General features: G+C 42.8%; 1 protein-coding gene and 1 long non-coding RNA gene across 9 annotated transcripts; one reads left to right on the top strand and one right to left on the bottom strand.

Moving 5' to 3' along the window:
- Window positions 1–922: 922 nt before the first annotated feature.
- On the bottom strand, window positions 923–27,264 carry STX16 (syntaxin 16). 8 transcript variants are annotated; one of them, XM_077873734.1, is made up of 9 exons: window positions 26,419–27,260; window positions 18,212–18,223; window positions 11,249–11,356; window positions 10,720–10,860; window positions 9,608–9,773; window positions 8,456–8,547; window positions 7,752–7,895; window positions 6,377–6,457; window positions 923–3,988 (listed from the first exon to the last, which is right to left on the bottom strand). In XM_077873734.1, the coding sequence occupies exons 1-9, from the start codon at window positions 26,497–26,499 to the stop codon at window positions 3,884–3,886; spliced, it is 930 nt and encodes a 309-aa protein (XP_077729860.1). In that variant the 5' UTR covers window positions 26,500–27,260; the 3' UTR covers window positions 923–3,883. The 8 variants fall into 8 exon arrangements, with proteins under 8 accessions (XP_077729860.1, XP_077729864.1, XP_077729863.1 ...); XM_077873738.1 differs by lacking the exon at window positions 18,212–18,223 and adding an exon at window positions 11,480–11,595 and having other exon boundaries at window positions 26,419–27,259; XM_077873737.1 differs by lacking the exons at window positions 18,212–18,223; window positions 26,419–27,260 and adding exons at window positions 11,480–11,595; window positions 17,112–17,772.
- LOC144298605 (uncharacterized) lies at window positions 21,701–26,705 on the top strand. The gene is made up of 2 exons (XR_013365550.1): window positions 21,701–22,219; window positions 26,292–26,705. It is a non-coding gene; the product is annotated as an uncharacterized LOC144298605 (long non-coding RNA).

Below are 27,264 nucleotides of genomic sequence, written 5' to 3'. Positions count from 1 at the left end.
AGAGCACAACCAGAGAAGGTTGCTCCCTTTATGTGGTTCATCAACAGGCGCTGGAGGTAATTAATTGCTCTAAGCAACAGGAGCATCTCAGGACGAAATGCCTGGCTTGCCAAGGTGACTCCTGGGAAAAGCCCGCTCCCATGTAGTAGACTCTGGTGTTTAACTACACAAAGACAGACCTCATCACTCCTGGATGATATGAAAGGTAACGCTTGGGTGACAAAGACGCACCCCGGCCTTTGAGGAGGAGCCGAGACACAGGGACAGTCAAGGGGAAACACAGTCCTTGCTCTGACTTCGGCTGGCCAAGACCATCCCCGAGGTTTTCAGTGTAATAGAACAGGGAACATCCAAAGTCACTTAGAAATTCAAGTCTCGGGATTCCCTGGGTGGCGCAGCGGTTTAGCGCCTGCCTTTGGCCCAGGGCGCGATCCTGGAGACCCGGGATCAAATCCCACGCCGGGCTCCCGGTGCATGGAGCCTGTTTCTCCCTCTGCCTATGTCTCTGCCTCTCTCTCTCTCTGTGACTATCATCAATAAATTAAAAAAAAAAAAAAAAGAAATTCAAGTCTCACGGAGCCTGGCTATGACTTCTCAGCAAGGCACACAGACTAAATTTTATTGGAAGATCTCCAAATATTTCTTGGTATGTATATGAAGCATACATTTTCATAAGAAAAAGAATTGTCTGCCTTTTAGGCAGTTTCCCTTTTGTATACTGGATAGCAGACAGATTGGTCCCTCTGCGAGCATCCATTAGGCAGATGGATGGACTTTCAGACACTGAGGCAAGGCCTCAGACACAAAACAAATAGTCATGGGCCCAAACGATCACAGAATGGACCAGGCCCTCCCGTAACACAGATGCATTTGAAGAAAACACGAGCCCCATCGTTAAAATTAATACTAGGATTGCAGGATGTTCTTTAATCCACATGATTGCTTTATTGTACAAAAAGTTTCCAGTAACAGTAAATTAGTTTTAAAAAAGGACAAAAAAAAAAAAAGTCATTTTGGATAGAAGCGCTTCACTAATTGCTTTATTTAAGCACACAAGAAAAAAAGTCTTATCTGACCAATTAGGTTGGAAGGGTTTTATTACCTTTAAGAAGCCATTAGCTAGGATAAAACACTGAAAGCACTTGTGTCAAAACAAATAAATAATGCTCTCTCAATTAGCAGAGAAAGCGGTAAATCCGTTAAATTAGAGACATACACTGCTTCACGCCCATGGCAAAGCTAGCACCCCCACCCCCAAATTAATACAAGAGACAGTAGATTTCAGTTACGACCTAGGGAAAGATCAGGAGCTTTGGAGACCTGACAGTAAACATTTACTTCTCTCGTCCCCAGTCCCATCCGAGGAGCCACCCCAGGACACGGAAGGGAGCAGGTGCTCAGTGGCTGAGCCCAGAGCTGCCCAGAAGGAGCTCTCCCTGCTGGCCCTCTTCTCTGGTTGCATCCCAGGAGAGGGGAGGGACCCTCCCCACCCCCCCCACCCCCGCCCTGGAGCCCAACAGAGAGGGATGGCTTGGCCTTCCCACAGACAATGGCTGTCTGCAGGAAAAGGAGCCCCCATCGCCTTCAGCGGGGAAGAATGACCCCAAGGGTACTAGGACTCCATTACCAATTTTCTCTTACTTCCTCCAAGGCTGTTGATCTTTCCCTAAGTAAAGGCTCAAAAGAAAAATACAGTGTTTCGCACAGGCTCTGGGGCTGCTTCCCGCCTTGGGACAAGGGAATGGCAGAGACAGCTGGGGCTTTCGCTGGCACTGCACTGGCTTCACACCATTCGAGATTCTTAAAACCACTCCTATTTAGATCTATTATTTTACCCAGATGGGTTGGGGGGTGCAAAAACCAACCCCTATCACCCCCTATCAACTGAAAATAAATATAAATAAACGGTGAATTTTTTTTTTTTTTTTTTTGGTGATCCTTTCTTAAAAGGTCACCTTCCTTCAAGGGAAGACTGAGCATCTTAAAAGCTTTACCAATAATCCAGCACCACCACTGCAGACTGTCAGGGAGGGAAGACCCCTGATCCTCAGGCCCCGTTCCTCGGAGCGCTGGTCTCGGGGATCGGGGATCGCCTCGACTCTGCCACTGGATTAGAATCTGCTGTGAGCAGACAATGCCTCGAGCTATTCTCAAGATCTGTAGAAGCCCCACATTTCAGGGGTGATCAGGTAGGTGGTAGATTTGTTTTCCTGACCTTTCTCCCTAATAAATAATTGTCAGGGAATACCATGCGATTTCCCGAAATGCCAGGGACACCCTTAGATCATTCCACAGCCACATCAGTAATGAGAAATCAGTGGGGGCCTGAAGTCGCAAACAACTTGGAAAGGGAAGGCTGGAGCGTGGGTTTGGGTATTAATACCATGATCTGTTTGGATGACTTGAACCTCTGGACTTGAGTTTAAGTTTCTGGAAACAACTTCAAAGTCAATTCTAAAGAGACATTTTATGTGATTGATCCAAATAAAACATAGCACATTTAATGAGGTCATGCTCTTCTTAAACATTTTTAGGAGAGGCAAACAACAATGGAAAAGCCATCGAAAATTATACAAAGACCATTAAAAAGATACCGTTATCTCAAGACCAAATAGAACATGAACAACTTCAGCTTTCAAAGTTACCATCACCTTACACATTATTCTACAGTTCCAGGAATATATTCGAGCACCATATTGATAATAGGTAAGTAAACGGCAAAGGCCTACTTTGGCGATCTGATTCATGCTCATATAAATGAGGGATTTCCTAATCAAGATTTTCAGAATCTGCAGGAACATGCCTACTTTCGGGGCATGTTAAGTAGCAGTGGAAGAGCCGATAAATCATACCACTGGTGGAATATTTTACTTTGAAATGGAGTGATGTTTGGTTAATAATTTGAGATCCACTAATCCTAAATGGGGTGACCCATTTAGAATGGCCTCTGTGTAAATTCACAGTTCATTAAATGGTGTCTGGTTTGAACAGGCCATTATGTGGTTAGTATATAAGTAATGGATTGAGCAAGGACGGCTGGGGACGAGTACAGGGACACACTGGCTGATTCTGGTGACTTTCATGACACTGCCAATCTTCCATTTTCATGTTTTCATGTGAGGTTGGTTCAAATCACCAACTTTTAAATTTAGGTGGTTTTGTGAGTAACCCCTTTTGGTTTACAGTAGAAAATGCAGGGCACAAATTCTAGATGAGGAATAGTCCATTTACAATTAATTTAAACTTATGAAGCTGTTTTAACTGGCCCATCTAAATGTGTTAATTAACATCAATGATGGTTTCTTATTTTTCACACTTTGTTACTCTGATCATTAACAGTGATGGAAAAGCTAAATTAAGTTAATGGGGAACGGATTATAAATTCTTAAAGGACTTCTCAGTTTGTTTTCAACTGGAAAATATACAGAGAAAGATGAAGAGGCATTTTTGCCTCTACTCATAAATTTTTGGTACCAAATTTTTTAAAAACCACATGGTTTTTAAAAAAATGTTTCCAAAAATTATTTTAACATGCTGCTCAGACATGACGGCTAAAAAAATAGCATATGCACATACAGTATCGACCAGCTTGTGGCGTGCCTGTAAACATTCAACTCATTTTCTCTTTCTAAAAAAAATATATATTATAACCGATGACAGAGCTCAATCTCTATTCTGCAGCAGTAGCAAAGGTCCTTAAATTCTTGACCATGAAGGAAAACCAGAAGCCCGTTCCCTCTGCTTGAGCACGACTGCGAGGAGTCCAGGCCAGTGCTCGCTGCCCCCACGCGGTCCGCGGCCCGCGCCTCTGCTGTGCCCGCAGGGCGGCCGAGCCCCTCGCGCCGGGAGTCCAAGCAGGCGGCACACGCAGCCCCACGGACGCCTAGTGAGACTTCACGCCGATGAGGACAACAATGAGGACAACGATGAGGACAAATAATATTAAAATCACAAGCATCTTCCGATTCTTCTTTTGATACTGCTCTGCCTACAGAGAGAGGGGGGAAAAGGCCGTCATTTTCCCAAAAATCCAAAATCAAGCCTCGCTTGTTTCCAGTTCTGGGCTTGCAGTCTGTCTGTGTCACTGGCATCTCTGCTACGGGCTACGTCACATCATTATAATCCCTTCTACCAATTCAAGCAAATTTAATCAACACAGCGGACAACTTCCATGACCCTGGAGCCACCTATTTACCCCAGATGCACTAATGCAAGGGGGGGAGGGTGCTGGAATCCACTCTTAAGACAAAGGCTAGCAGGAGGAGTCCAAGGATTGGCTACGTGGCCCCGCTTCTCCTACTTCCACTGACTGGGAGGAAGCCTTCTTTCAACGAAAGCCTCCCGTCTCTGGACACAGTTCTTTGGATGAACGCACACCTCCTTCACGGTGACGTCAAAATACTGGCTAAGGTTACCCCAGCCAGCGCGTGTAGAACTGGTGGGCCCGTGGGGGGCCGTGTTCTGCCTCCCCTGATTTTGGAAATAAGAACACACTCCTCCCTTTGAAATAGCAATGGGAAGAGTGTGCCCCATGGCTCTCAAGTGCAGAAAGAACCGCCCTGAGATAATCTCTCGCTGTGTTTCTGCTTCCAGCGCTCAGCATCCTCGCAGTCCTCCCCTGCAAACTTCAGCCTGGATGCCCCGGGCTGGGGTAAACCCTCAGTTACACCATGCCTCTTGTGCACAAATGCAAAAATGCCTCACCTGGGTTCCTGGGAACTGACCAGAGAAAGGAGCGTGGACAAGGAGGAGGTTCTGCGGGTGTCGCTAACCATACCTAGGGACAGCATGCCCTGTCCTTCCCCAGGCGGGGCCCTTTCCCAGAGAAGGACATGAAGGAGACAGCTGGATGGAAACGTCTGCTAAGAAAATCCAATCTTTTCTGCTTTACTTCCATGTTTCCCCACCAACCTCCTGACTGGTAGTTCTGTTACCTAAGAACTACACCCACTGGGAGCCACTCATCAGCCAGGAGGAAACATCAGGATGGACAGGTTAACCTGTCTGGAGAATCTGCCTGCATGAAGCCACTCCCAAGGCTCAATCTTCCTTCGATGAGGTGACTGCCAAGGAAACGGCCAGCCATGCCACTGACAGCAATGTGACTTGAGAGATAAGACGGAGCATGCTTACTTTTCTAATAAGGAACCCAGAACACCAGGGAAACCAATACTAAATGATATACTTTAAAGCCTCTCAAAATGATTTATAAAGTAGAACCTAAAACAAAATTTTTAGTTCCCACTAGATTTGTACACTCCTGCGGAGAAAGCTTTGCCCTTTATCTGTGCTTTATTACAAAACATGTTTCACTAGTTTTTATTTAAGAAACTTCAAAACCAATGCATAATTCAACAGCATATCAGAAACTGGATATTATAGAGTGGAAAACTCAAGTTAGTTATAACTGTTTTCATACACAAGGCTCGGCAGCAAAATGAATCTAAATGCTTAAAAAGCCCTCTGCCTACCAGAGGCAGGCCTTTTCTTTCCATCGTGTGTTAGAGTCTTATTCCCACCCTGCTGCGGCAGTGAGCACACGAAAGAGAAAGCGAAGGGTTTCTGGTCAGACCTCGGTAGGTCTCACTTTCTGTAAACCTGACACCATTCTCAGATGGGGCTGCCGGGGCTGCCGCTGCCTCAGAGGACAACCAGCTTCAGAAAAGCGACAGAGCAGTACATTAGTGGACTGGAAAAATGCTCATTATATGGCTACAAATATCACAGGGTCTCAAAGATACAAGAAAATGGACAGAATTTATTTTACTTGTGAGGTATTAGCATTCCTTTTAAAGAAAACATGCACCCAATTATATACGAGATCCACTCGGCAGCATATGTATGTTTCTCATCACTGATGACAACATTTCTAAGACGCTTCCCGTTTATTTTTAACAAATATCATGAAAGATATTCCGGAAATAGCTACCTTATTAGCAAAGAGTAAGAGAGCTACTCTCACTTCAACAAACTATTCTTTTCTCAAGGTAGCACACAGATATACTGCAGTAATTAAAAGGGAAAATGAGATTTTTATCTGCTCCAGAATGATCCTCTACCAGCAATTCATCAGAAAGGTGTCACAGCAAGAGACCTGAGTCAGCAGCAACAAGCACACAGAATGTTCAACACACACCTAGCAGGTGCCCATTCCCTTGATTCCCTAAAGCAAGATGATTCAAAGAATCAAAGACTTTCCAAAAGAAAGAAATGGCCAAATCTTTTATAATCTATCGTCACAGAAAGGAGTTCTCGACAACTTCAAATCGAAGTGCGAGGTGTACCTCGAACCACTCCCCACAGTACAATGGCGAACAACCCACGTGATCAGCTCTGACTAAAATGACCCCGGACACCTGGACACGTACAACATTACCTTGTGAAGCTGTTTCAAGCCATCTTCAGTTTTGATACAGGACTGCTCAACATTATAGTCAATTCTATCAAGGACTGTACCCTGGGTGATAAATGACAGTTACAGACGATCAACAACTGCAACTGGAAACGTGGAATTTCAAAACTGAGATATGCAAATTGCAGACATCATTATCCACAGGATTATCTGTTTTACTTAACTGCTGCTGTAAAGGTACACACGGAAAGCTCTGGAATCCATCATCAAGCAATATTAGGCACTCAATGGCAGAGCGCTGTGTTAGTCACAATAAAGTATAACTCATGAGAAAGAAATACTGACAAATTGAGGTTTCTTTTTTGGATTTAGCCACTCTAAGATATGCCACATTCAGACTTACTGGGGCTTTAAAAAAATATACGGTTCAGTGGAAATAGGCTCTGAGAGGCGAAAGGCTGGCTTCTGTGCCCATTTGCCGCTTAAATACTTGGATTCAAGTAAGCAGAGAGAGCTGGTTAAGCTAGACCCAGTTATGATTAGGCCTGGAAATAGACTGTCCTGTCTATAAACGTCAACACGGGTTTCCATGGGTCAGAGCAAAGACGGTGAGCTCCAATCCACCATGTAAAATTACACGTTTGCCTCAAGGAGAATTTTGTTTTTAATTGTTTAATTTGTCGGTTCAAACAGAGAGAAGGGAACACCAGGCTATGTGGAAGAACAGGGCTCTTAATGGAACACACTGTATCAGAAGAGATAGCAAGAGCAGTTCCTTGGGAACCGTGGGAGTAATTACTGTAACTAGATCTTCCATGGCCTCAACACTCCATTGTGCAGCTGGTTGCAGGGGGATCAGGACCCAAATCCCTGCTGGCAAGATAATAAAATACCCTAATCAGATTGTAACAGTGAACAAACAATTTAATTCTACTTGAAAGCTAGTGGTTCCAGTTGCCCTTACACAATAACCTGCCAAAATTAGCAGGGAAACCTTATCTATTGCCAGAATCATTGCTGAGTGGGGGCAGAACCCACCAGACCCCCGAAGTAGGGTGGTCCCATGAGCATCCTTGGTGTATGGGCAAAGAATCTGAGATCTTCTACTGATACCTATTTTTTACTTAAAAAATAAAAGGTTATCAATAGTTTTATAGGGAATGACATTAGTATATGCGTATAATTTGCATATACAGATCTCTGTGCGGAGAAAATATACACATATTTGTGTGTGCATGTACACACAAAAGTGTGAGCACACACAACATACATACATACATACGTGGAAGGGCAGGAGGGTCAAATTTTGTTTCCTGACAGGAATACGGAATCAAAAGTCTCAAGAAGGACCAGATGTCATGGCAGGAAAACTCAACGATGAGGAAGGTAGACCACGTACCTGCTCCACAATCATTGCTCCTAAGTCCCTAAATATTTCATTCAGGTCAGAAATGGACTGCACGATCTGGCGAATTTCCCGCTCCCTCTCCTCCACCATCAGAGTGTTCTGCTCCACCAGCACTAACTGGTCATCTGTAAAACCCTAGCAAAACAAAAAGTACAGGATTTGTGTGTCAGATTCTCTTCTCCCACCTCCAGAAAGGTATGGTGTACCGCTGTAGGTATCATTTAAAGAATAAATTCTGAAAATACTTCTATAAAGCACATAAACACAACACATAAGCACTTATTTTTCCCTAACGGGAAAGATCCAAATTCCTAAAACAAGCAGGACCTAAAGCACTAGTGGCCAAAGCAGGGGACACGAAGAGAACCCATGTCTGCAGCTACACAAGGGCTGAGTAGCAAAACCACCAGGGATAGCCTTGCACTTCTCTGGGTTCTTCCCAATGAGGGGTGTGCAGACTGCTTTCCCGAAGGTTCTGAAAGGCAGATTACAAGGCCTCCTTGTAGCCTATAGAAAGGAAGAAACAGTATGGCCCCCATGACTGTTCTTCCACTTGCTGCAAAAACTACTTGATGGATGTACAAGTCAAGCAGTGCTGACCCATTTGCATTGCACAGAAGTTACAGGTCTATGAAGAGAAGGAACAGAACTGAGCGCAAATGTACAGCAGTCAACCTTGCAGCCCCTTCACGTACCCGATCATAAAGAGTATTATCGTCTCCATCATCCATTAGTGGTACTGATGTATCAAAAAAATGCTGGGATCTTTCCTCTCGATTCTTCATGCCTATCATAGATAGGAATTCACTTTACTCGAATATGTAAACCATCCTGGTTACTGTTCCACCATTAAAAAGGGGAAATCTAGAGTAAAACTCAACAGTCAAAATGGAGATACTCTTAGCTTTACAGGAAGCCTATCTCCAACAGAGGTGGGGGGAAGAGTAAAGGATTATAAACATATAACAATATGCAAGCATTGGGGGTTATTCCAGACAAAATCACATTATAAATGTGTACTATTCACTTGATGCCAAGTGAGTGACAAAATGACACTTAAAACAATCTGAGAATCCCTAAGAGAGGCAGAAATATTTAATCTAACTGCTGCTACAAAACATTTTTTTAAATCAATATTTCTTTCCAGAAGCATCTCTAGTAACAATTCCAAATGACCCTAATCGAATTTTAGAAGTAATAAAATTAAAATACAAATATGCCAGTTGTCAGAGGGAGGGGCAATTATTATTAAATTTTTTGGAGTGTGTGGGGATATTATTGATTACAATGGCAATATAGGAAAACCCAATTTATGAGGTAATTTGAACACAGATGTGGCCAGAACCGGACTTTTCACGGCCTCCGAAGAAAAGGTAGGCTGAAATCACTTGTGCCAAAGCAGCAAGTGGCTCAACTACTCCCAAAAAAAGTTTTCAGGCATTCAAATACTTCAGTTGTTATGCAAATATAAAGCTTTCATGTGATTACAACTTATTTTACTTATTTGTTAGGAGCTTCCCCCAACCCAACATCTGGAAAGCTCCAGGTTTTATAAATGTGCTAGAATGATTTTCAAATTTTTGAAGCTCGACACAGAGTACGTTGTGTTTTGTTGTGTGTGAACTATTGCAACCCCGGTCCCCAGCCTCCGTCCGTGGGGGCGGGGCGGGGCCAGCTGCCAGTTGCCATGGAAGGTGTGAATGTGCTCAAGGGGTTAAGGACGAGGGTACAGGAAGAAACGGAGAACTAGCAGCAAAAAGGAAGGATGAAAACAGAAAGTGGCCCATAATCCTAGTGCTGAAACTTTCATGACTCAAAATCCCTGAAATCAGCCTGGTGACACTCACGTTTGAGGTAGCCCGACTGTGCACGCCGGAAGCTGGTGGACAGCTCCTGCAGAGCCTGCGCCAGGGAGGCCACCACGTTGCGAAGGAGCCGCTCCTCCTGCTCGGAGCAGGCCCTGCGGGCCCGGTTGGGCAGAGCCTGCACCGCACGCTGGCACCTGTGAAAGAGCTGGGAGAGGAAGCACACGGCTCCCAGCGAGCCGTGAAGGGAGACCCTGAGTGCTAGTGTGTCTGCACTCACGAGTCTGAGAGACATCAAATGCTCTGTTCATCTGTTCACACGGATGAGCCTCGAGAAAGGTGACCAGATCAAAGTGATCTGAGGCCTCACTTATATGCACAGAAAGACTGATCGGGATGTGAACAAACGCTGTGTGCTTGTGCGCTGTGTGCTGGGGCACTGTGCACACATTCTCAGGCTCCATCACCACGTGTTGCTCTATTATTGCAACCTTCTCATTTAATCCCTATCACTACCCTGGGGCAGGTATTAATATTATTGTTCCCATTTTATAGACAAGAACACCAGAGTCAGAGGGCTTAAATGAGAACCACGGTGTTGTTACCCTGCTAAGAGCTGGAATTCAAACATTGCAACACCCAGGGCTTTCCTACAGCACATCACCCCTTCACCGATGACCAGCATCAGGAGACGAAGACAAATAAAAAATGTACACACTAAAGTTTACACGCTAGTCATATAATTTAAAATTACTCAAATTTAACATTTTACAAGGAATTTTTCTAAGGTACTGAGTTTCTCGAGGATACTAATATACTCAAGCCTAGGGCAACAGCTCCCAATCTTTTCCAATTATGAGGACCATTTTTTAAGATGAATAATTTATAAGCACTAGCGTACAATAGAAGTTAGTCCGTTCACGGTGGTAACTATCAACAGCTGAGAAAACAGTCTCCATTCCTCTAAGACCATGCTGATACCTGGGGGAGCTCAGGTCCTCCTGTCCCTTTGTGAACTTCAGGTTGGGAAGTGCAGCTCTGGGAAACTGGCGTGTGATCTGTTTTACAGTCTATACTTCGTGATGCCTTTTGAGGGGGTCATAAGAAGGTTGGGAAATGCCCCTTCCAACCTGGGGACCCATTTTCATCCTCACCTGAGTAATCTCTTGGGTGGTTATTTCAATGGCGTGCTCCTGCTCACTGCTGTCATCCAGGGTGGGTCTGTTTAAATGCTGGTCATGAAGGCTGGCTAATTCCTTCATCTTCAGTTTAATTCGGCCAACATCGTACTGTATCTAAACAAATGAAATCACCAGGACTCCTCTGACGCCTGCCAGGCATCTGTCTACCTCCTAGACAATTAAGCTACACTCAAGTACAGAGTTCAGGCTTCAGTCAACTTGTAGGGTAGCTGATGTGTGAGCAACTTTCAAGTCCGGTACCACGCCTCATTATACAGTTCCAGTTTCTCTCTATAATCCAAGTAGTTACTACTAACGCCAAGGTCACTAACATAACATCCCCTTTCTTTCTTGTGGTGGGTGAATTAAATAAACCTAAAGCAAAATATTTCTAGGGACATGCATTCAAGTGTAGCCAAATCAGTTTTTATGGCAGATATCTTAACAAATGTTGGCGTCATAATTACTTAAAGAAATAAAGTATGAAACTAATTCAACTTACTTCATCCACTCCATCCACCCATTTAGGAGGTGACCGTTTTGTCACACCAATTGCTGCTTCTGGATCTAAGCTAATGCCTGATACCAGAGCCATACGGTCATCAGCAAGCTACAGAGAAATAAAGGGACATTAAAAAAATTATTCATATTCCATTTTCATATGCATACTCTTACACCCTCTTAAATCTCGCTCCCTAAGAAGACAAAGAAATGGAGGAGTAAGTGCACTTGCCTGATCATAAGCTTGCTCTGATACTGCTAGGATTTGGGACTGTTTTCCTATCTTTTCATGCACCAGTTCTTAATTTTCTTGGACATACTTGTGAACATGAATTTGACTTGATCTGGCTATAGAAATGTAATAAAAAAAATCAACAAAAGATCCTTAACAGAAAGACCTCTTAGTACTAGTACTACATTTGACAGGATGGCATGAACCTCAACAATTAATGCGATCAGATACAAGTTAAAAAAAAAATACTAGGCTACAAATGGAACTCACACAAAATGTTCAATAGGAGCAAGGTTCACTTACACACATTTAGCTTATTTTGGAAATGGGGCTGATCCAGTTATCTTGGTCACAAGATCATTAACCGTGTGTTAAAATGTGTGAAAGAACTGCCTAAAACGATTAGCAAATTACCCACCATTTGGTAAAAGCAATCCTGAAAAACCTCAATGCAATCCTGACTGTCGCTTCCTTTCTTCGGCTCAATGTCCACCGGCAACGTTCTCACTTACTTTGCAATGATACCGAGAGCTCTCGTTGATTTTCCCTGTATAAGACACTGCCTTAGAAAGTCCTGAAGATGGGGAGGGAGATCGTGGGTCTGGCTTGGTTAAGCTGTTCTCTTGCCTGGAGGCAGTGAACAGGTTGAAAGAATCTTGAGGTGCCCTCCGGAGCTCAGAATTTATAATTGCCAGTTTCCAAAGATCCAAATCATGATAAAAAAAATAATGGAAAACAGTATATAAAAGTCTTGTACAGGTAATACTTTGTAAATTTTCTAAATCATAGTGTAGAAATGGATAAAGAATTTATATTGCTTTTCTCCCCCCCTTGCATTTATCTAAATTTATTTTTTCATTCATTCAGCAAATACACGTTTGCTTTTCTAATTAAGGAACAAGACAAAATTTAAAAATCCACAGATAAAGGGAAAAAAATAGAACATAAGGAAAAATCTACATTAAAAGAATTCTTCAAGTAATAAGCCCTAAATCCTCAACAGTTTATAGCAAGATTCCTACAAGCAAACTGGCATCTTGCATCTGGCCCCCCCCAAAGGCCCCCACCCCCTCGCCCAGTTCTGCCCCCATGGGCTTAGGGCATTCTGTGTGTTCATGGATCACCCCGCGTGCAATGACCACACTGAAGGGACCAGAATCCTCAATAACTACTCCCAGAGCGTCTGTGAGTCGTGATTAAGTCACCAGCATTCCGCCGCCGCGTGGACCCTGCAGGACCACAGTGTCATTTCAGGTCGTAAACAAATGGTGTGTCATCCAACCTGCACGATCTGGGGCTCTGAGTCCATGAAGCGGTAATTCTCAACCACGGCCACCCTGTTTGTTTTCAAGAGTTCACTAATAGGGATCTTTGATTCTTTTTATTGTTTTAATCCTCATAGAAACTAAGTGAGCTAGGAACTATTATTTCAATCTATAAATGAGGAAATTGAAACTCAGAAAAGTTAAGTAGCTTGCCCAAGGTCACAAAGCTGTTATGTGACAGATTAAAACCGGGTCGGCTGACTCCAGAAGCCCCATCTACTCCACAAGTTGCCCATCACTTTGGCAGGCCTGTGAAATATAACTGCAATTTGCTAAGAAAACAAATCAGGACAACAAGTCTTCAGAACGAAACACCACCAGGAAACACAGTCCTCAGACCCTCTCCGCACCAGCAGTTCCAAGGACTACAGGTCAGGCTCCCAGTAAGCGCATGTGCATCAACAAAAAGCACCTTCCCTCCCTGACCATCCACGGGTGTGGCGGTGAGGTTCAGACCTCATCCTACACAGAGCAGGGACAGACAGTGAGAAGCAGGGCCACTTATTCCTCCAAAGTCACCAAAAGATATGCAACTCTGTGCAAGGCACAGTGACCAAAACGGGAGAGACAAACCAAAAAAGCCAATCCCAGCATCTGCCAGCTGCACAGCAGGTGCTGGACACAGAGCTGTGGGCCCTACTGGAGCAGAACTTAAACCTCAACCTCCAGCTGTTTATACCAAGCAAAACCCAAAATTGCTAAGGTACCTCTTCATGGGTCACGGCACTTCCAACGACGCCAGCTTATTATTGAATCTGCTACATTGTATTATTCTATCATTTTCAATAGAGTAATAATTTGTTTTGTTTACGGCTTTTAAATTCACAATCTCATTTTGTACCGTTTTTACTGTTTATACAAATACATTAAACTAAAAATGATATAGAGGTGATATTTATCTAAATTTATCTAGATAGTAATTAGTATCAATTTATCTGAAACAAATGAGAAATGGCAATCACACATGAAAAGTCACTTGAAGCAGATTCACCTTTTTAAGTAGTACTGAATTTTACATAAGAGTTGTGCTCCCCCCAAAAAATGCATGTAAATTAAAACTGGGGCAAACACTCTCTTTAAATGTTCTAAGGAAGCCTGTTGATGAACAGACCCCTACCCCAAGGGGACAGATGGCAGCACACGAAGCTGGCCCTAGCATCCCCGTACACTGTGTCAGGGTTTTGCCAGTAAGATAAGATTTTTTGGGACTGCCAACTTGAAATATAGGAAAAGTTGTCCCCTTTTTAATACAGTGTATAGCCACAGCTCATCAGGAAAAAGAAATTCAGCAGTACTCAAATGAAACATGTCATTTATTTTACCAGTATGAATTTAAAATTAAAAAAAAAAACACCGTTTTGAGAAGGTAAACATAATTGAAAATAAATGTCAATTATTTGAAACAGGAATATGAACATTAAAAATATGTATTTTAAGTGCAAAATAATCACCCTTTCAGTTTCTAAAACCTCACTTCACATTTAAAAACACGTTTTCCTATTTTTTAAAGACCCAGGACACATCATTTTTCAAACTACCATTCTAGTCAATACAGGCTTTAAAAAAAGAAAAAGCCAAATTTTTAACTCTCTTTACTTCTCCTTGCTGAATTTTGGCTTATCCCCTCTCCGAATATAGGATACTGGTGTCTTTAAAGCTCTTCTCAAATGAACTTGTGCTTCTGCAGTAAAAAAAAATCTTTCCATATTTTTTAAATTAAAAAAAGCGTTAACAGAAATTGTACGTATGAAAAGTAAGAATTTCAGAATTCTTGTCTCTGATTTGTGGCTGTGTCCTCCTAGAGCTACAGGGGTGTGTGACCCTAACCTCGATTCACCAGCGCAGGGAAATTGCAACCGAAGACCAACACAGCACACCCAAAGGCTTCTTGCTAGTCTCACTGAAGTTATCTTTTGCCCTTGGTCCACTTTAGATGTTGACATTTGTCCCTTTAAAGAGCACCAGACAGTATGGACAAGTTGTTGATCTATGGAAGGAACGTGCACACTTACATACTCTTATAAATCTGGCTGCTCCAAATATAGAGCCCTTCTACTCTTAGAAAACCCTGCCTTTACGAGAAGGCTGATTTAGTGTCCTGTAAGATTAAGGACATGGCAAAGCCTCTGTTGAGATTAGCATAGTCAGACACACTCCCAGCCACCCCAAACCCACATCTAAAAAAAAATAATCTAAGTTCAACCATAATGCATTGGTAACAAGAAACAATATTGACAATTCTGGACTGTTTGTGGCAATAACATTTAAGAAGTCCAGAAAGGATGCTGAAAATCATAGCCTGGCCACTCACGCTTCCACGTGAGACTCTAGGAGCGCGTATGATGAAGTCAGGCCACGGGCATAACTCATGGGGCTCGGACGGCTCGAGGACTCTGCTAATAGACAATTAGGCTTACAAAATCTCAGTTTTTTGAAGGAGTAAATAAGCACATGGATAAAAGAGAATCAAGAGATGTCAGCACTACATTGTGCTTTTAAAAATCTGTGATAAGTTTTTAAAATCGTGATTACTTTTTCTGGTTATGAAACAATAAATGTTCAAAACAGATATTTTAAATGTACAAAAAATAGAGTAATAAAAAAATCAGAGAATCATATCATCCAGACAGATATAAATTTTGCTATTGCACTGATTTTCCTTTTTTCTCAGTTATTACACACACCCTTAAAAAAAAAAATCCGTAGGGGCAATGATGGGCTGTGCTGTCGGTACTGCCCTTCCCTTCAACAAGTCTTCAGAGGGGATTGTCCTCTGAACATATTGTGCAAATATGGACACTGAGCACCCCCCCACCCCTCGCCGCCCACAGCTCCCCAGCAATAGAGACTTTCTGAGCAAGAAACCAGCGGGCCCAGCCTATGGCCTGTTACCCCACTGTATCACTTCGCCCTGCCCAGGCTATGTGGTTTGAGAGCTTGACATTTACTTCTTGTAATTTTTTATTATGTCCTATTATGAATTTAAAAAACCCAACAGCTTGGGAGATGACTTTGTTATAGGAAGGGAAGCAGATTAGAGCAGGAGCAAAGGCGAGGGGCAGATTCTTCTCTGGATAAGAGAGTAAATGGTGAGTGAGCTTCCTCCTTAGGGACACCTCACTTGGTACTTCTGGAAAACAAAGAGTAGTATCCCCAGGGTGCAGATTTTCAAGTTGATTTGAGTAGAATGATGATCTAACGTGGACACACTGCAGGATGCTACCAGATGGCTTTACTCTGGGAGATCCAAGGGATGCAGTCAGGAAATTCTGCTCAGGTCTCAACTACAAAGAGGTGGGCTTCCATCTAACTCATGCCCAGAGCTGGAGGGTCACTCTCAGTGTCCCCAGAGGGCACTGATTTGAAGCCCCACTGCAGCTCTGGTGAAGCAAGGCTCTGGATACCATTCCCAAACATTCCCAGCTCCTAACTCAGCACCTGGGAACTTAATAATGATAAATATACAATTATTAGCTGAGTCAACAAACAATAAACAAATGGAATGAAGTAAATAAAATACATTATCATGTACAGTTCTAGAAGCTATACTTCAAGATATAATGGCTCTGGATAAAGGACATGAAGGGCCAAGTGAAGTGCTGAAGAGGATGAGGTGGCCATGTGTACCCAAAACAGTGACTGGACTTTGAGTCCAGAGAATTCCAACAGCATGTGAGTTGTGTGTGGCAAACTGGCTTTCCATGTAGGGTCTCTAGTGACAGAATGTAGGGACCCCCTTTAAACACTCAGAAGCTAAGAAGAAGAAAAGCAGAAGGGCCTGCTGATTCCTACAGTGGGTGCTCAATTTGTGAAGAAGTAGGAAAGACTGGAAATGGGCTCCAAGGACAGAGCCCTAAGTAACATAGCTAGATGTGCTCCTCATCACACACTTCTTTTTGGGGGGCCACAAGCCGTGCATCTCCCAACTGTTCAGGAAGAGATAATACCTATTCTATAAGACCCACATGCATCCTATCTGCTGTGCTCCAGAGATGCTTCACTTCACTATGTGCTGCAGTGGTTTCTTCTCCCTCTAGGGCCCAAGGGCCCAGGCTCAGGCTGGGTGCTGGCAGGGAGCCCATGGTACCTGGCTCAATGAGCTACCCATTTAAGAGTAGCTGTTTTTAAACCCTACTTGTTTTTTTTAATAACAAAAGTAATACACGCACATGTTTGAAAAATAGATATCTAACCTAAGAAAAGGGCAAGTAATAGACAGGAAGTTTCCCCTCCATCCCACACCATTCCTGGAAGATGTCCACTGTTAATTGTTTATTGTATCCTTCAGAAATGTTCTAAGTACATACAAGCATCAGTGTGAGTTCTTCTTCTCAAAATCAAAAACAGAAAGAGTGGGAATCACACGTGCACACTATCTGGCAGCAGGCTCCTTGGCACTTAGTGATGGGTCTGGGAGCTGAGTCTGCTGAAGCCCACAGGGACAGGCCATGTTCTGTAAGAAGGACGGACAATCAAGACGCTACCTCATTTATTTAACTAGTTCCCGATGAAGGATATTCAAGTTGGTCCCTGTCTATTGCTATTATCAAGTAGTTAAAAAAGATTTTAGAGCTTACAGGCAGATCTTAATCTAGTTAGGAGCCTCACTGGTTTTGAAGACAGTCACCCTAATCCCACACCTCACTGGTTACACTTCTAAATTAAAACATAGCCAAAAATCACCCCCCACCACCACTCTTATTAAAAAGCCTACCCTCTGGAAAAATATTTTTACCCCTTCACGGCTGAAATAGGTAATGGAGACACGAAACGGACAGCCACAGTTCAGTCTCCTTTTTCCTCAACCCTTTCATTAGTGCTCCTAGCATAAAGTGCTATGAGTATGCACCCTCTCCATCTTCTCGGTGAACTGTTAGTAAGTCAGGAAAAGGCCAAAAGTGTTCTGCGGGAAGGGTGCAGAAAGTGGACCCCGCAATGCCAAGTTCCGTCAGCATGCACAGTGGGTCACTGGCTGCACCCCAAACCCAGGGGCCGTGAAGCCTCCTTGGCAGGTCCAGGGGGTCTAAGCCCTCCTTCCTTTAGGCTCTCCCTAGACATCGTGTCCTTTTGCACTCCACATGAGTTGCACACATAATCCAAAAAACAATCTGGCTTTTTGGAAGTTCAAGAAAAGGCTCAACCATTACTGTTGCCAAGGTTGAGACCCTTTCCTAAGAGCAGTAAATAATAATAGTTCCTTAAACCCTTCTCTAAACCACCAATTTACCTGGTGTGAAAGCATATTAAATAAATCCTGAGGATTAAACTGTTAAACACAACAATTATAAGTAATCAAAATAAATGCTAAAATACATTTAAGCTCTGTTAGCATTCTGTATATGACCAAAGACTTCAGAAAAAACAGACATAATTTTATTAACATACAAAAATATTCAAAACACAATACCTCATCCAGCTCCTGAAGAGAGATGTTGTTCCCATCAGTCCCATCCAGTTAGGGATAGCAAAGAGAAGAGAAGGATGGGACAGACAGATAAGGTATGGTCAGTTGAGAAAATATTTTGATCTTAAACAACTCTGAAGTTGACTAAAAATAAAGATCTACTAACCAAAGCATTTAAAAAATCTCCCCCTTTTGATTGTTCCTTTAAAAAAAAAAAAAAGCTACATCAATATACATTTACTTTTTTAATTTACTGTGATTGTTATTTCGGTGAATGAGATAGGAAACAAACAATAAACAATTGTAAAAATACAGCAAAGCAAATAAAATACACTAGCTTTAGTTTCACTAAAATATAATGCTAATCTGTTTCATAAATATAAAATATCACACACAATATTCTAAATTTCCCTTAGGAAGATAAAAATAAGGGAGCAAAGCTAAAATGCCGTTTTACTATGTCAAATAAGTGTATATTTTAGGATGCAAATCAACCCCGCAAATGCAGCAAAATTAGAAAATGAACAACCCACAAGAATCGTCTATGGCTGTATTCAGATAATATTTGAGTGACCACACATGTAAGGTCTCCACAAATTCAATCCCGCAGACACGGCTTTATCCGTGGTAATAAGCAAGCCGAGAAACCATTCTTCCCCGGAGAGAGACACAGGTGGTAAAAGAAAAGAAAAACTCTTCCCATTTGCTTGCCATGTATTATTATTAGTCTAGAAAGCACATAGTTATTTATAAAGCTATTAGAAAAGCCAGTAAACAAAACAAAACAAAAAGATTAGGAGATTTTTTTTTAAGGGGGGTAGGAAGGAAGAAGCACCGGCAGCCAGAGGATTAAGTTTCAATTTAAAACTAAAGGTTCTTTTTCAAATCAACATGGAACTCTATCCTCTGAACAGATATTTACTAATGATAGATAATCTAAACAACTAGGTCTTTTTTTCTCTTCTACAGTATTGATCAGTGAAATAATTAGTGGTAAATTTCAATAATAAACTGTGTGGGTTTTTTTATGCTTAGCAGTACATTTAGAAAATTAAAAAACGTAACTTCCTTATTTAAAAATTAATAGTGCAAATGAAACTGGTCTATCAGGGCCAAAATATTATTAAACAATGACAGTAATAAAAAGTGTCATCGAGCAATAGTCCTCCATGTAAAAATTCAATTAGCTGATACTATAGAAAGCTGAAAGTCCTCTTCATTCCTTCCACAATTTGCTGAGAGCAAAGAGAATTATATTTGTATACACACCCTGCCCTAATAGTAGTACTAGAAGATTTTAATAGAGTAGATAGTGTCAAATGGAAATCTGATTTAATTACCTTTTACTTTAAAAAGAAAAAAAGAAGATGTTTTTATTTTTTAAAAGCTTAACATTTTTCATAAAGAAAGCACTAAAATATTTTTGTTAATAAAACAAGGCACAGGACAAAACCCCTAACTCCGGTATCTGCCTATCCATCTGCCTGTTGTGCAGCAGCTCCTGGGCATCTAATCTTTGAACAAAGTATTACTGCAAACCACGCCACAGTGAAGATCTCTGCTACACAGGAGCCTGTCCTCCTAGATTATTAACCAAGCACACACTCTGATCTTTTGGTTTCTACAATTATTAGTTGATAAGAAGTGGAATCAGAATCACGGGCTAGATAAAGCTCCTTCTGTTGCAAATAAGAAAACTAAGCTTCAGAATGTATAAATCCATTTCCCTAAAGTCCCAGGGCTTAATGGCTGAGATGAGGACAGACCCAGGTGTTCAGGCCTCCTTCCACCCCACCTTCCAGCATCTCTAATGTATTAACAATTCTGGGAACTACTAGCCATAGGCACCTACTACCATACCACATTGGGAATTAAATTCAGAAGGTCATCTTTTCAAAGAGCTCCCCCCACCCCATTTTGCTACTTAAAAATAGAAGGCCTTTAAAACTCCCCCAGCCATCAAATTACCAGAAAATTCTGTCAAGACCTAAATTAAAACATTTAGAATTACCATCAGGAAAAACCAAAATACAGCCAAATGAAAACACCTTACTATACATCATCACCTTCTAAATCTTTATAATGTCTAAATCTAGGTTTCTGACCTGCCCATGGCATATAATCAAGCAAATATTGAAAACTCCAAGCAGCATGTGGAATTTATAGTCTCAAGAACTTTCTACATAAAACTGAAAAGTAAGTGGAAACCCATCTGTGTTTACTCAGGAAGTCTGGGAAAGTTAAGCAAACGGAGTTGGAAGCACAGGTCTATGCTATAGTGCTATTTACTTTATTTCCGTGACTGCCCAAATCAAAGTTTGCTTCACTTTTATCCAACAAAGTACCCTTATTCTCAAGTAAGCCTCACTGCTCATAGGGAATCTTTAGAGGCAGGAAAGCAAATGGATCTAAAGAGAAATATACAATGATTTCATACTTGGATTCTAAAGACAGAGAATGAATTTTCCAGCAGACTCAGTATGGACTAGAACCTTCAATATGCTGGTAAAAACAGACCCTGTATGGTTGCAAACTGACATATAGAAGATGCTAACCTCGTGTAAGAAGGAAAAAAAAAAAAACATACACACACCAAGATTTAAACAATGGGTCCTTCCATTTTGCAGGACCTGTACCACCAGTTCTGGAAAGGAAGTCAACGCTACTGTGGCCCAGTGGGTTAGCACAGGGCTCTGGGGCCAGGGCCGCCAGGCAGGTGACACTGGGCAAGCTCCCTGACTCCTGCAAACCTTAGTTCCCTCATCTGCATCACGAGGAAAACAGCAGCACCTATGTGAGGATGAAATGAGGCTGCACGTGCAAAGGGCCCCTGCACCCACGGCTCAGTGCCAGGCACATGGTGAGCACTCAGTAAAACTTGGCTAATACTACAGTCTTGACTGAAGAAGGACTTTGGGTTTCTTACCACCTTAGTTAATCCTTAGTATCTTTTTTCCCCCTAAAACACACCATGTTTTATTAAAAATAATGTGCTAGTTTCAAACTAATCTAAGACCAATTAACTCTAGCTTCCATTTATAGATTATGCATTATTTTAAAGCAGAGGATAGATCAAGTGGTAAACACTAAACAAGTCGCCCCAATCCCTCTATTAGATCCATTCCAGATCAAAGGCAATCACACGTCCAACAGCACCTCATCAGATCCGAACAGCAACTCAACTACTTTTTATTCATGTCAGACTCTACACATTTTTTGGGATGATTATTTTACTTTGTAAATTCATTTCGGTTTCTTAAAGCCAAGCTGCCTATAACTGCTTGAATGAGGTGGTGTCTTAAAACCTGCACTTGGCTGAAACAATGTCAAAGTTATTTCTGCAAAGTACCGAAGCTGCTTCCCAGGATTTCTGCGTGACACTGGGCTAACCGGCACAGCGATGTTGTTGACCATTTCTCCTTTTCAAATTAAAGCTGGGGCTGTGTGCCTGGGTCAGGAGAAATAGTGCATTGGAAGAGAAATCACCTAACTCAAACTCCTCAACTTAAAAATAAGGCAAAAGATGTTAGGATTAAAAACCATGCCTACAGATATGTAATGGGTCAGCCGCAGAGCAGGACGAACCCCTAAATTCCCAGACTTTGAGTCCAGTGCTCTTTATTTCACACCTGCCCTGAGGTACAACGGTGATGGAGGAATCCAACACTGAGGCCCAAACACAATGAATGAGAAATGCCAACCACTGCATTTTGTTCCACATCTTAAAAAAAAATAATAAAAAAAAAAATCAAACCCCAGTCTAACAATTAGTTTTACTAGAATACAAGCAAAACCACAATTAAGTAGAATTTTGCTCAGCTCTGGGTGCTCAACTTGAAAGAGCAGACAGAAACACTAGATTTCATTCACAGGCAAGAAACTTAACCAGGCTGTCTGAACCGGGGACTGCTGAGCCAGAGAAAGCTGTCGGCAACGCGAAGGCTGCAGGGTTATCATGCAGAAGAAGGAAGAGGCTTCCCGTGTCAGAGACCCTGAGGGCCTGAACGAGAGGTATGACCGCAGGATACAAGGTACAGGGTTGGGGATTCATACGGGCGAATCCTTTTTTTGGTAGCACAAGAGGTGGGGGTGAATGGCTGCTGGAATTTCCTATAGGCATCACGGAACGTGGTCAAGGACGGGAGGTAGAGGGGTTATCACAGAGGGGATGTTGGGTCAAGGACCTTTAGGTCTCTGCTGGCCCTCCGGACTTAGCTTGTTTTGTCACTGTACATCCTCCTTCAATTCCTGCTTAGCTGTGACATATTTGCCTGAATGCTGCCCAAATCTGTTTTAGTATGCATATATATAGGTCCACACAATAAGCCCACCATCACCATCACCCAACTTGTTTTTTTCCCTCTAACTAGGATGCAAAAAAAAAAAAAAAAAAAAAAAAGAAAAGAAAAGAAAGGCATGTTTAAGTTTCTTGAATGATAGGGCTTTAGGTGTACTTTGTTTTGAGGGGTGTGAGGTACATACGTGTATCAACTTTACAGTCAATTTCCACAGCCTTTTCCTTAAATAAGTTTGTGAAAATTCAGATTTAAAACTTGAAAACAAAACAAAACAAAACCTCCACAGCCTCCCCCCCAAAACTATCAGTTCAATGTGATTTAATTTGGGTTGTGTGTGAGGTAACAAGCACACTGAAATGAACTTCTGCAGCTTTTTTTTTTTCTAATGAGGAATTAGAAATTTCAGGTTATGATTTTTTAAATCAAGTTAAACTCTAGAATTTGGTTGCTTCCTTTTTAATTACCTAAGTTTTAGATATTTACAAATTGTTTCCCCTTGTTTTATTCATGCCTTTAATGACCTGTATCTTTTTAAAGTTTTTACTTAAAATTTTTCAAACATACAGAAAAGTATGTAAAATGGAATAATGTCTCTCCACATGTTTCTCAGCAGACTTAACAATCAGTAACACTTTGCCTTACTGGTTTCATTTATGGAGGGTTAGTATATACAAAAGTGGCATTTTAACATTTGACTACTAAACATTTCAGTAGGTATCTCTAATAAAATTAACAAATTTAATTATCATTAGTTTAATTAATAATTTCTTAGTACCACCTAAAACCTAGTTCATGTTCAAATTTAATAGCTAGGATTTTGTTTGATTTGCTAGATGGTTTTGAAATTTGCAATTCAGAAATGAAGTATTAACATTGCTATGAGCTAGACATGCAGTGAAAAACACTGCATAAGTTATTTGATAAAGTTTTTAAAAACTGTGTTAGATGTGGCTTTCCCCCAAAAATGTTAGCACTTTCCCAACTTCCAGAAAAGTCCAAAGAATTATACCCTCCACTTAGTTAACGTCTTGCCATGTTTGATTTTGTGTGTGTTGTGTGTGCAGAATAGTTTCTGTTGAATCAACTGTAAGCAAACTGAAGATTGCCAGTTTGAATACTTTGCCCCTAAATGCTTCAGAAAAATCTGACATGCCATGTGTTTTTTTTTTAATGCAAACAATCAAAAATACGAATGTGTGCTTTCTTTTTAAATTCTAACTCAAGCAAACCATTTTTGTTTAATTGCAAATTCTATTTTTTTTTGATTCTCTGGACTACAAGAATGTTTTCCATGATCGGATTGCTTACAATCTGAGAAAGATTTCAAATAGACTAATCTAAGCATGTAACATTTTAAATGGTAAAGCATATAAAAAATATTTTTTAATGTTCTTAGATATGTATATTTAGTCTGATTCAGAAATCTGTTTTCAAGAAATTGTCTGAGTTTGCTATACATGTCTGTACCTTTTGTTAACATTATCTTCTTTTTTCCAAATTATATTCTCCAGCTATCCATATTTAATTATCTGCCTTAGCTTAACACATGTATTTTTTTAAATTTTTTTTTTTTTAATTTTTTTTTTTTTTTTTTTTATTTATGATAGTCACAGAGAGACAGAGAGAGAGAGGCAGAGACACAGGCAGAGGGAGAAGCAGGCTCCATGCACCGGGAGCCTGATGTGGGATTCGATCCCGGGTCTCCAGGATCGCGCCCTGGGCCAAAGGCAGGCGCCAAACCGCTGCGCCACCCAGGGATCCCACATGTATTTTTTTAATTGCCTAACTTAGAAAACCATTTAAAAAATTGGTTTGACTTAGAAATGGACTTCTAAAAAGCTGCCCGGCTTAGACACCAGGTTTCTAAACTGTCTGACTTAATGATTAATAATAATAATAATAAAAGTCTCATGTTACCCAACGGTTCAGGGTGTTTTGAACCTTATATGATTAAAAATTTAAAAGCAAACAACGTTTTTCAATAAAGTAAAACCAGTACCTTAGAAACATCAACGCAAGTTTTAGTCCTGTGGGGTTTTTCCCCCCCCCATCAGGTAGCATAAAATCAAGTCATGTAAGGAATATGCAATTTTGACATCTTATTTGATAAAACTAAAGTTCCATTGAGGAGTTTTATTCATTCCGTTTCTACTCTCTAATTCTTGGCTTATTTCAGAACATTCTTTCCAAAATCAGCATTGAAATTAGCCCGTGTCCACTTACACTTATTTCAGTATAGTACCATTTCTTTCAGTTAAATGCAGAAAAAAACCTTCAAATTCTCAAGTAAATAAAAATCTAAACACACTCCGTCCATGTTTTCTATGCTTTTTGGACCTGACTTTACACGATTTTATTCCTGAAACTGTTCACACGGCTTAAATTAGCTTTTCTATAGGAGCAATACGGCCAAAGACATTTTCCACTTGTGATTTACAAAAAGGAAAAACTGTCTTTGCGGATGCTCTGTCAATAATCAAGACCCATGACATGATTTTTCTGAAGCATTTAGCAAAGTCCTAAAGGAAAAAAATTAAAAGGCAATATGGTTCCTAAGAGGTGAAATAAGTGTGAGATCCCCACAGCTGTATATTTCAAGTATAATCCCTGAGAATCTGGTTTGGGGTGACTTTATTTCCCTCATCCTCCAAGCCTGTCTCTGTTCAAACCTAGCCAGTCTACAGCAAGGTGCTCCCACCCACTCCCTACCACAAACTAGTTTCATAACTTCACTTTTCAATTTAAGGTATTCCCAAGCTCATCATCGTCTTGCATAAACCATGCCTACCCGTCCCCTCATTTATCAGAGCAAGAAACTGAAGCTCAGAAAAGGAAAGGAGACCTCATCAAAAAACAAACAAAACCACCTCAGTCATCTTCCCAGGCCTTCCCTAGAACAGATTCTACCGCTGGACTAAAGAAAGGTTCAGGTTAAATAAATTAAAAAAAAAAAAAAAGTGCTATTTTGAAGGTTAATTTTCACAGACACACATACACACCACGTTTTTTTCTTTTTTTTTTTTTTTAAGTTCGAATGGAGGGAAAAGCTTAATTTCCTGTGTGGGAAATGGAAAACGAAGAACCTAGCACCTTACAGGTCTCACAAACACGAGCCCCCAGGAAAAAAAAAAAAAAAAAAAACAAAACAGAGAGGCAATTATTCAGAGGGAACGCGGCCACACCGAGGAGGGCAGCGAGGCCATTAAAAGAAAACGGGTGGGAAAGGCTAAAAAAAAAAAAAAAAAAAAAAAAAAAAAGGCAAACAACAACACCAACCAAAAAAAAAAAAAAAAGGCGCAAAAAAAAAACCCACAACAAAACACAACACACACACACACACACACAAAGCCTCCTCCTTTTGGGGGTGGAGGGGGTTTGGGAGGGTGTCTTTCATTTGCAAGGATCCGGGCTCTGTGATCCTGCAACCCCAGCTCTCAGAACCAAAGTGAGGCCCAGCGTGGGGGTGGGGGGAGGGGGCCTGCAACGGAAAGAAACAAAAAGGCTCCAGAAGGGCCCCCATTTCCCCCACCCCCCACCCCCAATCTTCGTGTTAAAACATATGTAAATGGAAGGCGGCCAGTCGTGCGGCGACGGGCCCGAGCCCCGGCCCCGGCCCCGGCCCGGGCGGGGGTGGGGGTGGGGGTGGGGAGGTGGGGGCGGGGGAGGGGTGCGGAAGTGCGGAGCGCGGGCCTCCCGCTGGCGGCTCCCCGTCCAGGGTTATGGGCGCCCCCGGACCCTGCGTTTCCGGTGCCTCTGAGGCTGCTCACTCTTCTTTCCTTCCACAGAGAGACAGACAGACAGACAGACAGGCAGCCCGCAGTGCACACGGGCGTGCGTCGGGGGGGCCGCCGGGAGACTCACCGCAGCAATGCTACGTGAATGCAGAGGGCTGGAGGTGGTGTGACTACTCACTTGCTCGGCTAACAGCTGCCGGGTTTGGATGGAATTATTCCGCAACAACAAGAAAGCGTCGGTTAAACGCCTGGTGGCCATGCCTCACCCTTTGTGACCCCCCGCTCAGGGGCCCCCCGCCCACTTAGCGTCCTGGTTTGTTCACTTTCTTTCCGGCGGCCCGGCCGGGGCGGCCCACCCTGCACAGAGGCCGCGCGGGACGAGGCCTGGGGCCCCGCGGCGCCGCGTTGCGCCTCGCCGAGGCGCGGAGACCCCTCCCCAAATAACCTCCTAGGCTTGCCAATTGTCTGACTCCCCCTCCTCAAGGCCGGCCTTCGATCTCCAAGCGCCGGAATCCCCCCAATCCGGGCCTCGCTGGCCCGCGTCCCGGAGACCCCACCCCAATCCGGCCTCGGATCTACAAGCGTCTGGCCCGCCAATCCGGCCGTGCACGGGGAGGCCCTGAAGCCCCCTACCCCGCGGGCTCGGGGACCCCCGGGGGCCCGCGGCCCCTGCCCCCGCGGCCTGCCTCGGACTCAGTTTCCCCGCCAGAGGCCCGGCCCGCGCCTCCTGGTGCTGGGGACGAGCCGGGGCGGGCCTGGGCCCTGGACTCCAGGGCGCCCGGCCCCCCCCGCCCCTCGCCTGGGCCTCGTGCGGGCCTGCTCAGGCCCGGGCCCGGCCGCCTGACCCCTTCCCCTCCGGGGCGGCCTGGTCCTCCACTGCCACCGCGGCCTGCGGCTCCGGGAGGGCAGCGGGGCCTGCTCCCCGCACTCCTCACTCCCGTCCGGCTCCCTCCATCCCCGGATCTGACTGCAGCTCGGCCCCGGGCCGTTTCCGCGCTGTGGTCCCGGGTTCTGGCGTCCCCCC

This window comes from Canis aureus, chromosome 26 (genome assembly GCF_053574225.1).
Source record: "Canis aureus isolate CA01 chromosome 26, VMU_Caureus_v.1.0, whole genome shotgun sequence".
NCBI classification, from domain to species: domain Eukaryota; kingdom Metazoa; phylum Chordata; class Mammalia; order Carnivora; family Canidae; genus Canis; species Canis aureus.
The sequence above is the reverse complement of the archived record's forward strand: the minus strand, read 5'-3'. Positions and strand labels throughout refer to the sequence as shown.

What these genes read in the sequence shown, in the direction of transcription:
- STX16 (XM_077873732.1), bottom strand. Translation starts at nt 26,499, where the DNA reads ATGGCCACCAGGCGTTTAACCGACGCTTTCTTGTTGTTGCGGAATAAT. An exon ending in GGGTGGATGGAGTGGATGAA is followed by an intron (nt 10,861 to 11,248) that starts GTAAGTTGAATT and finishes TCATTTGTTTAG; the next exon opens with ATACAGTACGATGTTGGCCG. An exon ending in GAGCAATGATTGTGGAGCAG is followed by an intron (nt 6,458 to 7,751) that starts GTACGTGGTCTA and finishes TTTATCACCCAG; the next exon opens with GGTACAGTCCTTGATAGAAT.